At 33.9% G+C, this 15,581-nt stretch overlaps 10 protein-coding genes and 1 non-coding gene across 11 annotated transcripts; 5 read left to right on the forward strand and 6 right to left on the reverse strand.

Moving 5' to 3' along the window:
* Positions 1-339: 339 nt before the first annotated feature.
* Positions 340-1,173, reverse strand: NAEGRDRAFT_69107 (uncharacterized protein; the record flags this gene model as incomplete). Its single annotated transcript, XM_002675761.1, has 1 exon — positions 340-1,173. One exon carries the CDS (start codon positions 1,171-1,173, stop codon positions 340-342), a length of 834 nt encoding a protein of 277 aa, XP_002675807.1.
* A 135-nt stretch (positions 1,174-1,308) lies between these two features.
* On the reverse strand, positions 1,309-1,381 carry NAEGRDRAFT_t391. The gene has a single exon. It is a non-coding gene; the product is annotated as a tRNA-Ala (tRNA).
* A 68-nt stretch (positions 1,382-1,449) lies between these two features.
* On the reverse strand, positions 1,450-2,169 carry NAEGRDRAFT_69108 (uncharacterized protein; the record flags this gene model as incomplete). The annotated part of the gene is made up of 1 exon (XM_002675762.1): positions 1,450-2,169. The coding sequence occupies one exon, from the start codon at positions 2,167-2,169 to the stop codon at positions 1,450-1,452; it is 720 nt and encodes a 239-aa protein (XP_002675808.1).
* Positions 2,170-2,756: 587 nt separating this feature from the next.
* On the reverse strand, positions 2,757-3,638 carry NAEGRDRAFT_69109 (uncharacterized protein; the record flags this gene model as incomplete). The annotated part of the gene is made up of 1 exon (XM_002675763.1): positions 2,757-3,638. The coding sequence occupies one exon, from the start codon at positions 3,636-3,638 to the stop codon at positions 2,757-2,759; it is 882 nt and encodes a 293-aa protein (XP_002675809.1).
* Positions 3,639-4,528: 890 nt separating this feature from the next.
* Positions 4,529-5,980, forward strand: NAEGRDRAFT_50099 (uncharacterized protein; the record flags this gene model as incomplete). The annotated part of the gene is made up of 1 exon (XM_002675684.1): positions 4,529-5,980. One exon carries the CDS (start codon positions 4,529-4,531, stop codon positions 5,978-5,980), a length of 1,452 nt encoding a protein of 483 aa, XP_002675730.1.
* Positions 5,981-7,002: 1,022 nt separating this feature from the next.
* On the forward strand, positions 7,003-8,224 carry NAEGRDRAFT_69111 (uncharacterized protein; the record flags this gene model as incomplete). The annotated part of the gene is made up of 2 exons (XM_002675685.1): positions 7,003-8,115; positions 8,165-8,224. The coding sequence occupies 2 exons, from the start codon at positions 7,003-7,005 to the stop codon at positions 8,222-8,224; spliced, it is 1,173 nt and encodes a 390-aa protein (XP_002675731.1).
* A 162-nt stretch (positions 8,225-8,386) lies between these two features.
* Positions 8,387-9,306, reverse strand: NAEGRDRAFT_69112 (uncharacterized protein; the record flags this gene model as incomplete). Its single annotated transcript, XM_002675764.1, has 2 exons — positions 8,387-8,643; positions 8,694-9,306. 2 exons carry the CDS (start codon positions 9,304-9,306, stop codon positions 8,387-8,389), a joined length of 870 nt encoding a protein of 289 aa, XP_002675810.1.
* A 239-nt stretch (positions 9,307-9,545) lies between these two features.
* On the forward strand, positions 9,546-10,664 carry NAEGRDRAFT_69113 (uncharacterized protein; the record flags this gene model as incomplete). The annotated part of the gene is made up of 1 exon (XM_002675686.1): positions 9,546-10,664. The coding sequence occupies one exon, from the start codon at positions 9,546-9,548 to the stop codon at positions 10,662-10,664; it is 1,119 nt and encodes a 372-aa protein (XP_002675732.1).
* Positions 10,665-11,635: 971 nt separating this feature from the next.
* NAEGRDRAFT_69114 (uncharacterized protein) lies at positions 11,636-12,556 on the forward strand (the record flags this gene model as incomplete). Its single annotated transcript, XM_002675687.1, has 1 exon — positions 11,636-12,556. The coding sequence occupies one exon, from the start codon at positions 11,636-11,638 to the stop codon at positions 12,554-12,556; it is 921 nt and encodes a 306-aa protein (XP_002675733.1).
* A 164-nt stretch (positions 12,557-12,720) lies between these two features.
* On the reverse strand, positions 12,721-13,980 carry NAEGRDRAFT_50102 (uncharacterized protein; the record flags this gene model as incomplete). Its single annotated transcript, XM_002675765.1, has 1 exon — positions 12,721-13,980. The coding sequence occupies one exon, from the start codon at positions 13,978-13,980 to the stop codon at positions 12,721-12,723; it is 1,260 nt and encodes a 419-aa protein (XP_002675811.1).
* Positions 13,981-14,629: 649 nt separating this feature from the next.
* On the forward strand, positions 14,630-15,506 carry NAEGRDRAFT_58410 (adenylate kinase domain-containing protein; the record flags this gene model as incomplete). The annotated part of the gene is made up of 1 exon (XM_002675688.1): positions 14,630-15,506. The coding sequence occupies one exon, from the start codon at positions 14,630-14,632 to the stop codon at positions 15,461-15,463; it is 834 nt and encodes a 277-aa protein (XP_002675734.1). The 3' UTR covers positions 15,464-15,506.
* Between the last annotated feature and the right edge of the window lie 75 nt (positions 15,507-15,581).

A 15,581-nucleotide genomic window follows, 5' to 3' on the forward strand; every position in this document is an offset into this window, starting at 1 on the left:
CTCTTCCAAAACTGTTATTTTGTTAAAACCTGCTTTCATCAAAGCTCCCAAAACATTCAAAGTATATCTGGTAATTTCCACAACAGTATTATCAACGAGTGGGAGTAATTGTTTACCACCTTCAATCACAGATCCTTCATTTCCTTCAACATCAATTTTAAGAATTGTAATTCTCTTCTGTTTTTTAATGTGCTCACTGAATGCATCATCCAAGGATACTGATAATATTTGATCATTTGAAACTGTAGTACTCTCAAATGCATAGGCAGATCCCTTATTTTGATCATCTCCATATCCAAATGAGAATGATTTACCAGAAACCTATATTACATCCAAAATTTAATTTCCACATTGCAAAATGTTAAATAATTGTGAATAAATAGATGAATTATTGCTAAAACTTACACTAGTTACAGCATTATTATGGACTTGAATATTCTTAAATCCATTAATTGTAGCAGAAGCTTTAATTCTCTCAACCATTTCAGGTTGAACTTCAAAAGTAGAAACTTGACATCCATAAGCTGCACTCAACAAGGAGAAGAATCCTAAATTTCCACCCACATCAATCATATTACACTCAACATTTGGTTTCTTGAATACGTCATCCAACACTTCCTCAAATGTTTTTTCAATAGCACTTTCCCACCATCCTCTACGAACTAATTGATTAGAAATCCAAACATCACTCTTCGGAGATAGTGTCAAAATCAAGAATGAAGGATTTGTATTCGTCTTGACCAAATACAAACTCTCCTTATTCTTATTAGCATAGACTGGACCTGCCATCTCTACGGCCCAATCAGGTCCATTATACACATAAATAAACCATCTCAATATGAACAAAATTATAAAAACAATTAATAGGAGAATGAATAATCCCTTTCGAGTACAGAGCAAACTTCTCAACATGCCTCCAATCCTACGCGGAAGTGTTGATGTTTTAATTTGATCGTATTGTCTTGTTGATGATGATGATACTGATGAAAAACTCTCGGAACGTTGTGTTGATGATGACGGCATATTCTTTTCAATATCGAAAAGTTCATCACCGACATGTTGTTGTTGTTGTTTGGAGTGATTCTCATCATCCGTATTGGTGTAATTATTCTGATGAGGAGGGTTGTTGTTGGATGATGATGGGGTGATGGTAGAGTTTCGTTGTTGCAACATTTTTTTGTCTTTTGAAATGTTGGTGGATTACAAAATTGATCAGTGATTTGAAAAAGAAAAGAATGTTTTAAATCAGGATAGGTTGATCAGTTTTCATAAAATTGGTTTAAGGGAGATAAGTGAAAAAACAATGTTTGGAGATGCGGGGTATCGATCCCCGTACCTCTTCCATGCTAAAGAAGCGCTCTACCATGTGAGCTACATCCCCTTACATTCATTTTGCAAAAAAAGAACAAAATAGACTTGTTGCCTTAATAAATTACCTTTTGTTTTTTATTAATATACACTGATGGAGTTGATAATTTCAATGATTAGATTCTCAATTTTATAACCTAGTTGAGAAATGTCAGATGAGCTGCTCAATCTCTTTCTATATTCAATAATACACATTCTATTACTCTTTCTTGGATCAATTCTGAATGAAGCCATTGAAATAAACATGTGCAAACCTTCTCTAGAGGTGAATGTCCACTTATCAATTGTACTTCTATCAGAGAGACACTCATTCGATATCTGACTCTGAATATCTTTAGAGCGAGCAATGTTTTTGCAAGATCCATTCGAATCCTCATCCATTTCTCTTTTCAATTCAACCACTTTACTATCTTCATTCACAATCATGATATTGAAAATGTCATACTCCAATGAGGCATCTTTCTTTGAGATAACCTCAAATGTGTTGGAGCATCCAGATGCTGTTGCACAATGTTCCAACATGTGAAAATTGGAAGGAAGCATAAAGTTGTATCCACTAATGGCATGCATTTCCATGGATGCTTGGTTTCTCTTTCGAAGTGATTTAGTTGGAGCTGATGTTTCATTGAGTGAGAGAGTGAAATGTACTTGGCATGCATTCAATGGTGCTGATGTTGATGCTTTCCTATTACATGATGTAGATGGAGTGAGACCTAATAATTGGTCAAGAACAATTCCCTTATCACTTGATGCAGATGGAAATAAATCATTCATGGAGAATGTCATCATTCCCTCAAACATGTTCTCATTCTAATGCATCATCAAATTTTGAAACGAATTAACACATGTGAAAAACTATTTTTGAAATAACTACTTACTTTTTTGATAAACATTTTGGTGCATTCCTTGTAAAGTGCAATTGATATGGAATGTGAATGATTTCCTTTGAGAAAGACTTGATATTTAGTCTGAATAGGAACCTTCTCTTCATGAACAGGCGAATTGACCAAGTTCATCTTTCCAAACTGTTCCAACGAATAGTTCCACACATGAATCGAGTCCACACAAATCTCCAACTGATACGGTTTCATATCAAAACTCCAATTCCTACCCTTGAACATTCTCTTATCCATGAATTGCAACACCAATGAATGAACATTAATATTCAACATGTTGTTCAATTATTATTCAGTTGTTGCTTTCTTTTTTTTTGAAAAGATAACTGAATGAATGGAATGCACATGTGTTCCAATGGATAACACATTTTGCTAGCATGGGAATACATCATTTTGGCAGATTGTCCAAATGTGGAAGTTGCATTTTTCAATACAATGACCAAATATTCACAGACATGGACAAATGGTGGCGTTGAGAGATACTGCTTCCATTCATGGAAATTTGAATTTCTTCAAGTGAATTTTCAAGCCATGGATGCATGTTACATCAATATCTTCTTCCTTAAACTCCTCTTCTTTCTGTATTAAGGTTTCATGTTGTTTTGTTTTCTCCTCCGCATTGCCATCCCTATTACTCACATGATGTTGTAATTGATGATGTTCATGATGATGAGTATTCACCATTGGATTGATAGAGTATTTTCTCCTATGAAAATCAATGCTATTACTTGTAAATATGTTAGTGGATTGAAAGTTGACATAACTTGCATGCAATAAACCTTCCTCTGATGCTGATATGAATGGTAAAGATGAGGAAGGTATCTCCTCTCGTACTGGTTCTTGTACAGTAGAAGCAGCAGTTGCAGTAGCTGAAGATGCCTCAACATCCTCTGTACTACTACAGGAGTATAGCAGAGGAGAGGATCCATCATACTGACTCTCACTGAGTGTATTGGTGGAAGAGTATTTGCTGTTTGATGTGGAGGATGAGGTCTTGGTGGCTATAGATGCATCCTCTATGGAAATAGATTCGGATGATGTCTGAACATGTGGTTCATTCACAACTTGGACTCCAGGAGATGCACTATGAAACCCTAGGACCATTTGTTTCTTGGAAGAGGATGCTTGTTCAACATTCTCTAAAGTAGCATTCATCTCGTAATGATTAGTGGAATCATCATCTTGTTGGTCTGTAATGTCTTTTTGAATAACATTCTCTTGATGTTCAGGAGTATTAATTGATGCAATTGTTTCAAACATAAGGAAGGATGAGAATCGACTGACCACTTGTCTGCCGAAACTCGATAAACCAAACACCAAGAGCAGCATGATTGAGCAAACTCCCTTAATAAACCTCTCTATCCAAACTATCATGTAAATATGTAAAAAATTGATGTGATGATTGTTATAAGTGAAGATATTGAACAATCAAGTTGAAGAAAAGAGAGAGTGCGTTGATACTTTTTTAAATACACACTTGTGTGTGAAACAGAATATTGCGTGTCGTTGTTGATAATCTCGTTTTGTGTCTGTGTGTTGTGGTGTGAGAATTTAACAACCAACAACAACAACCAACTGTTTATGTACAATATGAGACTGTAAATGCATCATCTTATCAGCATCACACGAAATGGAGACCTTTGAGGGATTATTTGTTAATCATCCTCAAAGTGAAAATACGAATGGCGAAAGCATGAATTAATTGGATTCAAAGAAAACATGCAGGGATCATGGCAAGTATATTTGGCAAGTCAAACGCCTTAAAATGTATAAAACAACTTTCCAAAAAAGCATCCCCTTACTTGCCTTAATAAATTATCTGACCTATCTAACACACTCGGGCTAATAAATTGTATCACCCTTCGCATTCCAATTTGTTATAGCATACATGAAATCCATATTGAAACAACAAGCTTATATTTGATGACGAGATTCGGTCATTCGTTTACTTTATACTTTATAGGCGGGTGTTTGATTTTGGATCATGAAATTATCTAATAAAGGTTGAATAATTTCCCAATTCATCAATTCATTCATTTCAATAATTATTTGTAGACCTGAAGAAGAATCTACAGCAAGAGAGTGTGATCTTTGACATTTTCACATGTAGAGCAATTGGTATTCCTTAAATTTTCTCACATTTGTGAAATTAGAAGAAGAAGATTAACCTATTTCTTTAATCAATTCTATCAATTTAATCAGTAATAATCTCAAAGATTATCAATTTCAAATTTTCTAAATTTTGATTAAAGTGTTTAAAAAAAATGGAAATTGCTCATCAAGAAGCGCTCAATGTTGCTAATTTTCTCGTCATTGATGATATTATTTATGAGGTAATGACCTTTTTACATTCGGAATTTATCATTCGGAATTGTTTGATGGTTTCTAGGCAGTGGTATGGTGTGGTGAGGAGAGTTTCTTTAGAATTGAATATTAAAAATTCTGATCAATTAAATTTATTAATTGATGGCTATGATGATGGACTGAATCCAAGAATGGGTCGATTAAATATTCTGCCACAAGTGAATAGGTTTATTTATGAGTATTATTCAAAACTTGGAAAGGATTTGGTGAGGAAAATAACAAATTCGATGAAGAATTTGAGAGAATTGGTACTTGTTGGAGTTGAGTTAGAAATTGATGATGTTAAATGCTTGGTAAATAGTCAATTGACCAGTTTGGATGTTTGCGACAATAGTATTGGAGATGAAGGGGTTACTCTAATAGCTAATTCATTAAAGCAATTAACAAAATTAGGAATTGGACAAGTAGGAGTTGGAGATGAAGGTGTTAGACAGTTAGAAAAATTAACTCAACTTACAGAACTCGATGCTAGTTGTAACGATTTCACAATATCTGTTCTTGTACAGGTTATAGATAACTCTCTGAAGCAATTGAAAACACTTTCAGTTTATTCATGTAACATAGAAGATGAGCATATGAAAGATATTACCACTCTCTCCCAGTTGACATCCCTCTCGGTCGGTATCAATAGAATAACCGGAAATTCATTGAAACTTATAGGATATTCAATGAAGGACTTAACATATTTGGAAGTTGCAAATAATGAAATTGGAGATGCAGGTACTGAATACCTTTGTAATTTGAAAAAATTGAAGGAGCTCAGTATTTCCTCAAACAAGATTAGCCAGTTAGGATTTGAACATATAAAATCCATGGACCAGTTGAGAATACTTCAATGCAATAACACCAACATAATGAACCAAGTATCTACAATGTCTCATTTGGAAACACTAGTCGTTATTAGCGATTGCAAAATTAATATTGAAATATTTGAAAGCATGAGCAAGAATATGAAAAGCTTGACGAAATTAAATCTATACAAAAATGCTATCAATGACATGGACTTTGTGAGGTTTATTGCTTCTATTCAGCATTTACGTGAGCTGCACCTCGAAAGCTGTTCTATTAACGATAATTCAGTAGAAATTATTAGCTCAATCCAAAATTTAAGAGGTTTATTTGTCCCTTCAAATGACATTACAGATGGCGGTGTAAAGCATTTAACAAAATTGACCAGTCTCAGAGAGCTGGACATTTACTGTAATCCTATTGGCCTTGAAGGTGTGAAAATTATTAGTTCAGGATTAAAAGGATTGACCTCACTAACCATTAGCAAGAAAGATATTGGAGAAAGGGGACAATATTTGATTCGTTTAATGAATTTGGATACACTTACTTATGTGGATAAATGAAAAACAAATTGTAAGATGTAGTTTAATGAGCTGGACTAGTGGCAAAACTATTTATTTTGGAAACATTTCACAAAAAATGGGAAACAATTCTCAAATCTTGAAGTGAGGTATAGCAAACATTTTGATGAATCAGATGATGATTATGAAACCTCTCTTAAATATTAGTAAGAACCAACTTTTAATTTTCCTTGCCATTGGTGAATAGAAAGTTCTTGAAGATTCTTCTAACTTTCTTTGAAACATAGTAAATAGTTGAATTGGTAGCATGTTTTATCCAATACAGCATTCTCTTAATGTTGCACTTTTCTGCAATGGTAGCATACAGCATGAGATTGTGGCATAGCTCATTTGTGCAAGGAGATTCATCCATGATTTTAAGGTCTGCCCTTCATTGAATCTTCCCAAATCTATGCCAGCAAAATGACACAAATAGTCCAACATGAATGTTTTGACATTATTTTCAACTCAAAGTTTGGCGAAACATTTGTCGAATAATTTTTGAAAGATGTATGTTTTAATTCGGAAAATTTTAAATCTACATGTGTCCAGTTTACAAAAGATTTCAAGTACCAACTCTATAAATTTCACTACTCATCAATTTCTTCCGCTGTTTTGCTTTCTTTTCCTGCAAATCTTCAGCAAATTCAAAAAAATCGGAACGAGTGCAAATAATTAGCAAATCAGAAAATTTCCCAAATTTGAAATTTTCTTCTTCCTCTTCTTGAACTTGCTGAAATAATTTGGTTTTAAATTGAAATTTGGAGTACATTTCCAACATTTCGGTGAAATAAATTGGTGCACTTCCTATGCAAATATGAACAATTGGTCTCATTTTTTTTTAATATTTAATTAAATTAAATATTTAAGTAGTATAATTTTGTTGTAAAGTATTGCTGCTTCAATTTAGCTCAACACATGTCCAAGCGCGTATTAATTCATTTTCATAAAATTCTATTACAATAAAATAATTAATACGTACTTCAAATTCTTAAAATGTAAGATCAACAACATTTCAAAAAAAAATGAAAGCACAAGTCATTAATGATTATCTACAACCTTCTGAATTTAAATCTGATTGGGAATTGCCAACATTCGATCCAAAGAGTGACCAAGTGATGGTTCGAATGAAATCATCTTCCATGAATCGTGGCGATTACACAATTAGAAGTGGAGCAGTCAAGACTTTTGTTTCCTTAAAGTTTCCATATATTTTGGGAAAGGAAGGCAGTGGTATTGTGGAGAGAGTTGGAGAGAAGGTAAAATCAATTCAGATTGGTGAGCAAGTTGCTGGAATTTTTGGTGAGGTCACTAAAAATGGAACATTTGCAGAGTTTGCAGTTTTTAAAGAGAAGGAATTGGTTAGAAAACCTGATTGTCTGGATTTTGATCAAGCTTCGATAATGCCTGCTATTGGAATGGCTATTGTGGAAATGTGTCGATCACATGATTGGATTTTACCAATTATTGAAAGAGAGGCAGATAGAATTGCCAATGGTCAAGGGCTGACACCAGAATATGATGAATCTGAAAAGAAATCCATGACCATTGTTGTGATTGGAGCTAGTTCAGGAACTGGATGTATGGCAGTCTTGTTTGCCAAGAACTTTTTAACTAGATATTTTCATATCAAAGTAATTGCAGTGTGCTCTGAGAGGAATGTATCAGTTGTGAAACAACTTGGTGCAGATGGAGTAATTGACTACACCAAGACAAGTGCAGCATTGGGAAATAATACCTATCACTCAGGAGATGAAAAATTGAGTATTTTCCAAACTCTTAAAAAGGATTTCAATATTGATTTTGTAGATATGATTATGGACTGTGTTGGAGGATACTATTACTATGACGATTTAACTAGACACTTGAAATGTCTGAGTGATGATGGACGCAGAACATATCATGTAGCAATAGCTCCACCAGGACCTCTAGAAGTTACATTCTCAAGCATTCCTTCCATTCTGTGGTATATTGTCAAGAATAAGGCAAAGAGTTGGTGGTCAGCTCAGAATCCGTATTATTTCTTCTTTTCCACCAGTCCAGATAATCCAAGAATATTGAAATTTCTCTCAAGTGAACAAGTGTGTCCAATCTTTACAAAGATTCCAATCACTAAATTTACATTAGAAGATATCCAGGTAAGTAATACTAGTAGAATACACAGTTTTGTTACAAATACTATAATAGAGAGCTGATGAGTTGATGGAATCACAACGAACAGTTGGTAAAATTGTTATAAACATGTAGTATTTCGACCCATCCTGATAAAATCAATTCAAATCTTGATGATTGAAATCTATGTATTTTGATTCACATTTGTTATCTTCCTCTTTCCTGATGATACAAAGCTTGGTGTGCACAATTTATTGCTTTTCAAATGAAATTGACAACCTTATTGGAGTAGCATGATTACAAGTTATGCTTCTTGAAAGCTTCATATCCCTCAACGAATGCTTGAATTGCATCTTGTTTTCTTTGTTGATATGTGGTTTCGTCTTCATTATGTCCCTTCATTGGAATGTAACTGAAATCGGAAAATGAATACATGTACATTTCGTGCCCTGTTTTGAAAGCATATCTTCCAAGTATTGGTTGGGCACAAACCTTTCTAAAGAATTCCTCACCCTTTGAAATTATTTCACACATTGCATACAAGCCTGAATCGTCTGAAATATTTCATATTCATAATTAGGAACAAATATAAACAATAACATACCCTCAAAATAGATCCCAAAAGCATCCTTTCCACTTACGTATAATTTGTGCTGAGCGTTTCTAAATTGACTTGCAATCTTATCAATTTGGTCAAGCAAACAATTCTCCACAATTATTTCAAAGACCTTATCTTCATCTGTATTAGATGCCTCAACAATCCACCAGAACAATCTCTCCTCATGTCTAGTTATAAACCTCCTCCTCAACAACTTGATCTTCAAGCCATAAAACTCATTCAAATACTCTAATCTCTTGGTGTAGATTGGAAACTCCTCTCTCATAGCCTTCTCATACCTTCTATCCTCCACTGATAATAGATAGCACTTCTTGGAGACTAATTGACTTCTTTGCAATGACTCTACATCAAGGAAATCGAATATGAGTGAAAGCAACTCATCCGGACACTCTACACCATTCAATTGAATCATTCCTATATGTGGCTCCTTTACCAATGATGATGACAATGTAGTAGAAGAAGAATCTGAATTTGGTTGCTCTTTTACAAGCTTTCCCTTCGACAAAGCCTCATCCAACAAGGCTACAAGTTTCATTTGTTCTTGATCGAGCTTGGGACGTTTAGCTTGCTTTGATTTTGAGCTTTCTTTTCTTTTCATTTTTTTTGACTTTTTGAGGATGTTTGTACCATGGTTGAAATTTAGGCTTTGGGTTGAATGAAAACAAAGGCTTTGAATGTCAACAATCAAGTTTTGAAAAAATTGAGAGTGCTTTGTAATACATTTTTGTATGAACATTGTTCACAAGTAGTGGAACTTAGTGCCATTCATTGTCTTTTCAAAATTGCTTACTCTCCAATCTTTAATATTTCTCATCCAACTCTTTTCCAATGAAAAAAATGCAAAATGAATCTTCTCTTCCTATAAGTGGTGATGATGAACAACTAGAATATTTGGACGAGGGGATGATAATTATGGAGGCCAATTTGGAGAAGGATGTTAAATGTTCTCTGATTAAAGATTGGTCATTGAATGAAAATATTCTCATTGGAAGAGGACAAGTTATTGGATTTCGGGAAAATCAAGAAGATTTTGAGAAGATCTTGATAGGAAAAGAGACAATTTTGTGTGGAGTATTTGATGGACATTGTGGTGATGCTTGTGCTCGATTCATCTCATCTAAATGTTTAGATGAAATTTCACAAAATATTAAATTATTAAATAATAATATTAGTACTAATACAACAATTAATAGTGATAACAGCAATCAAAATCAAATATTAAATATTAATGAACAAGTATTAGAAGAAACATTTGCAAAATTGCAATCCGACTATATTCAATTCAGAGAAGAAATTAATTCCACCACTACCACTAATTCATCAAATAACAATAATAATACTCTAACACCAGAAACAACAGCCTTACCACCCGAGAATAGCACTTCAACTAACCGTGAGGAAGACATTATTTCCCTAGAGTGTGGCACTACAGCAAATATAATCCTTCTCTCCTCACATAATCCCTCAACAATCTACAGTATCAATTGTGGTGATTCACGAGCTATTTACTTTAATGGTACCAAGACGATAATGTTAAGTAGAGATCATAAACCTAATGATTTGGATGAAAATAGCAGAATTAAAAAGCTTGGTGGACATATTGATGAAGAAAGTGGAAGAATTGATGGTTTTCTTTCTTATTCTAGGTCATTTGGCGATTTAGATTACCAACCAATTGTTTCCTATTCGCCAGAATTAAAAATCATGGAGAGACAAGAAAAGAAATCTGGAGCTGAATTTATTTTAATCGCCACAGATGGTTTATTCGAAGGGTTTAAATCTAATGAGGAGTGTACTCATTACATTACTGAATTTTTACAATCACACAATTATAATGCCGAGAATGCAACCATTGTAATTAGTGAGCTTATTGGTTCCATGTTGGATTATTGTGTGAATGAGCTCGAATCGATGGACAATGTAACACTGCAATTAGTCATGTTCATGCATAAATAAGTGACCAATCAATGTTGAGAAATAACACCATTTTTACATCTTGATGTATAGCCTAGTTAGTTTGGTTTTCATTTTCACCAGATTTGGGTCGGTAGTCATCTAGGTTTGATTTAACGTTGATATGAAAGAGATGTCATCTCTCTTGACAGTTTCCTCTTGTTTCGAATTTATCATTCACGTGATACATTTTTGAATCTAACTTTTGAAATAAAGATATTACATATTGGTATATTGAATTCAAATTAGGCCAGTTCTACTTTCGGCAGGTCGAAAAACATGGTTCAACAGATGTTGTAAAAACTACATCATATTGTCTCTGTTTTGCCTATCTCTAAGGAATTTTAAATCTCGTATTGATGGCAGATTGTTGTATTCAATTCAATGACAAACTATTACATTATGTTGTTTAAATACTGTTAATGTTCTACAACACTAACAAAGCAAATGAAGACTTCCAAACAAGTAATTGTTACATTCCTAATACAATTGTTGAGCCAATCTTAAATAACAATCTCAAAAACAGTATTTTCAACAAACGTCAGAAACGACTTCATGCTCCGTAACCGAGGAAGAGTTTTGACCTCTTTTGTGAACACATCATTAAAAAGCTAAAAATCTCGTTGAATGAGATCATCTCAAATTTGCTATCTCGCCACTTTTGGCAATTTTTAACCCATCGTTGTTGCTTGTATTTTTCACTGTGCTGACCAACAGCAATTAATTTCTCTCGTGAAAGGCTTTAAATTCACTTCGATAATTTCCAAGCAGCGCTCAACACAAAAAAATCAATCAACACATTAAAAGCAAATTGCCTTGCTGAAAAAGAGAAGAATTAGCCTCCTCTCTCTACCTTGCGCATTATTATCTAGAATTAATTCATAGCCAATCTACCAATACAAAGCATCGACCTCTACTGCTTTCAAATATTAGCATATTCTCTTTTAGCATATTCACAATATACGGTTAACCAAATGCCAACTGCACAACATCCTATTATTCAACACTCTGACTATGATGATCATCATTTGTCTTCAGATGAAATAACAACATTTAATTGTCAATCAGATAAGAAGATTTCAAGCAGATATACACAATTGCGAAAGCAGTTGAGATCCTGTGAACATTTCAAAGAAAATTACTTTGTTCTCGAAGTGAACAAGCCTAACAAAGCATCTCAGGATAACAATACCTTAGAAAAGAAGAAGAGAAAGAAGAGACAAACAGCTGCCGAGGACCATCCACATCCAGACGAAAGTCTTTCGAATGATGACGGCTCAGAAGAAATGAAAAAAAAGAAGAGAAAGTCATCCAAAACAACAAGTACTCAACCAGCAGCTGCTCAAACAATAGAAGACAAAGTTGCCATTCATACCTCTCCAACCAATAATATCAATGCCACTACCATTTCATCTAACAACTCCTCAACCACCATGCAAATTACCACTTCCACTACTTGTGTAAATAATGAACAACAAACACCAACCTCTAATACAGAAACAGGCAACCAACAAGTGTCACCTCAATTGAATGATGGATTGGTTCTCCAATTAATGGGTTTGCTTCAAAATAATAATGCTTCCAATCCAACTTGCAATAGTAATCAAATGACACTAGAAGGTTTAGAATTGCAAATCAAATTGTTGCAGAGATTGCAAGAGACAATTAACTTACTTAAAGGATCGAGTCAACTACAAATGATAGTGCCATCTCAGGAAAGTATGCCAACAATGAATTCAAATAGCTCAATGCCATCGATATCATCATCCGAAGATATATTTCAAATACTAGACTATGGAGACTGCCCAGATAACAATAATCAAAGTTTTCCAGTTGAAATGACTGGTTTTGCCAGTTGTGAAGATTTTGCTGAATTGTTGAACGGTTTCATCTAATCTGCTTATGTACTAATAAAAACACTGTAAATTGCTACTAATTAAGAAAGATCCTAAATAGTTGAATTCTAAATTTCACTTGAAACGTTTGCCACTTTTCCAAATATATTCCATCGCCCATTTAGTAAATATTGAGGTAAGTTGTGAAATTAGACAAAATGAGTTTATTGGAGATGTTTGTTAAGTTTGCTAAATGGAGTAACATCAAGGACCAGATTTGGTAGATCAGACTTTTCACATATTGCCACGTTTAACTCTGGACTAAAGACCTGAATAAGTTCCTTGGTTGAAACCTCAAGAATGTGATGAAAATCTGAATCGAGTTCGAGAGGAACATGGTCCTTCTCATCAAGAGTAAATAAATGTATCTTCTTGGTCATACCCTCGAACTTTGGATGGAGCAGTTCAGTTGCTACCTTCAGCAGAGGAATGATTGCAGATTTTTCCACTTGTTCTTCAGAACTCTTTGTTACAAATTGTTTAAAGTTTCTCTTAATGTCAGTAGTGTTGCCAATGTATACAATTTTTGTCTTTTCAGAATTTGAGACCGTGATGGCATAGAGTGTGACACATCTATTGATATCCAGAACATGTCTATATAATTCAGAGAAGAGTAAATAGTATTGTTTTAAAACTGCATTGTAAGGTGTTGTGTCAACGTGAAGACTATGATTTGGAGAGAGATTTTGATGTTCTATAAAGCTTTCCACAGAGAGTGCACCTTCTCTTTGCCATTGTTCCAATCTTTCCTTGGTTTGAGTATTTACATAATTTTTCAAAAGAGAAATCATTTCTTCCTTTTCACTAATTTGCCCAATATCTGTTTTAAAGGAATTGTACTTTAAATGAGCGTGAGGATGGTGACTAATCACATTTTCAATCTCCTCTCTTTCTTCATTACCTTGCTCCAAAAGACTCAGTAATTGAGATTTGTAATTTTCTGCTGAGAGTAATACTCTGTGCAAATCATCGAGAACATCAATCAATCTGGTCTTATCACCAATTGAAGGTAATTTAGTTTCATATTTTTCACGTAATTCTTCCAACTTTTGCAAGAGTTTTTCAAAATGTTTAACTCTATCCAAAGTAGTTGCACTTGTTGATTTGTCTTCATCATCACCAATACAAACCGAGTGTTCAATTGCCCACTGATCTTCTTCAATATTATCCTTAAATTGAACTAATTTTTCCTTTACAATTTGATAAAGTTTTAATTGTTCCTCAACCAAGGCTTGTTCATAATAATAAACACAATCATAGACAAGCTTTGAAAATTCCTCTCCGTACACATTATTCATACAATCGGATAAGATATTGATAGAGTTTTGAAGTGATGAGAATCGATGCAAGACTTCCGGTTGAATCATTTCATACAAATGAATGGAAGTCAAATGACGTGGAATTACTACTTGTTGTTGAGACATTTTTTTTGCTTAGAGTTTTGAGAACACTTTTAGATGGTTTCTTATTTGGAAATATTAGGCTTGTTGTTTTGGTCAATTATGAAAATTTGTTCTATTTGATGTAATTTGATGAGATTTTATTAATAATGGAATGTTTATTATAATTTAATATTAACAATAAATTAGCAAGTAAATTTAATATTCATTGTATTAAATTAATAAATTGATCCTGATCAAAAATGTATACAATTCCGATCATATTCCCTCTGTCAAAACCCTTATCATTTTGATATTAATAATTTCGCCTTTTCATTCCTCATGATCAACTTGATCTTTCAAAATATGAGGCAATTCTACCTTACCTTACAATATCAATCCATTTTTTCCTCATTATTATCAACCAAACCCTTCAACTACCAAATTCAGTCCTATTGCAAATATTTCCAAAAAGGACTTTGTAAAGCAAAGCGAAAAGCCACAACAACCTTCCTCACTACTGTAAATTTTCATTCCGTTGCTGTTGTTCTTAAGCGCTTATTGCTGATAATATCTAGGGCTTGATCAGATTGATGCTTGCATACAAAGAGAGCTCTCTGATGACGAGTTTCAAGTGTGATAAAAGTAATGATAATTCACCATCAAATCGAAAAGAAAAACAAAATCTGAAAAAATGAACAAAATCGTTTCTTCATCGACACTCACTGCCACTAACCAAATTGTTCAATCTGGTGTTGTTGCTTCTAGATTGTTCAAATCTACTAGATTTTTACGTCAAGCAGCTGCTTCTTCTACAACTAGTTCTGATTTGCCAGTTTTTACTAAAGGTGTCTTGTTAGTTGGTAGACCAGGTGCCGGAAAGGGTACTTATGCATCAAGAGCTGCTGAAAAGCTTGGTATTCCTCATATTGCTGCTGGTGATATTATCAGAGAAGAAATCAAGGCTGGTAGTGAATTTGGTAAGAAGGTCAAGGAATATACATCAAAGGGTGAATTGGTTCCTGATGAATTAGTTATGGAATTGTTGGTTGATAGAATTTCAAAGATTCGTCAAGCCAATGCCGGAAGAGGTTTCTTCTTGGATGGTTTCCCTCGTACTCTCAATCAAGCTGTTGCTCTTGATGCCATCAGTGACAAGATCAAACTTGATCTCGTTATTAACTTGCATCAAGATGAAGATATTATCATTGCCAAGACTGTTAATAGAAGAATTTGTTCTAAGTGTGGTACTGGATACAATTATGCTCACATCAAGAGAGATGGTCTCGATATGCCACCACTCGTTCCAAAGGTTGAAGGTGTCTGTGATACATGTGGTGCTAAGGACTCTTTGATTCAAAGAGATGACGATAAGGAAGAAGTTATTGTCAAGAGATTGGCTGAATATGAAAAATTAACTTCACCATTGTTGTCTTTCTATGAAAAGAAGGGTTTGTTGAAGAATTTCATTGTTAATGGTGGTGCTAAGGCCTTGTTACCATCTTTCCTCAAGCTTTTGCAAGATTAATTTTGTACACTCGGAATTTGTAAAATATAATTTTTGTATTAATTTGTGTTTGGATTGCATATATTATTAATAATGGGTTGTTGTATGCATTTGTGGAATTGCTTGCAGTTCTGAAATC

The sequence above is a fragment of the Naegleria gruberi genome (genome assembly GCF_000004985.1).
Source record: "Naegleria gruberi genomic scaffold NAEGRscaffold_32, whole genome shotgun sequence".
Classification (NCBI taxonomy): domain Eukaryota; phylum Heterolobosea; class Eutetramitea; order Acrasida; family Naegleriidae; genus Naegleria; species Naegleria gruberi.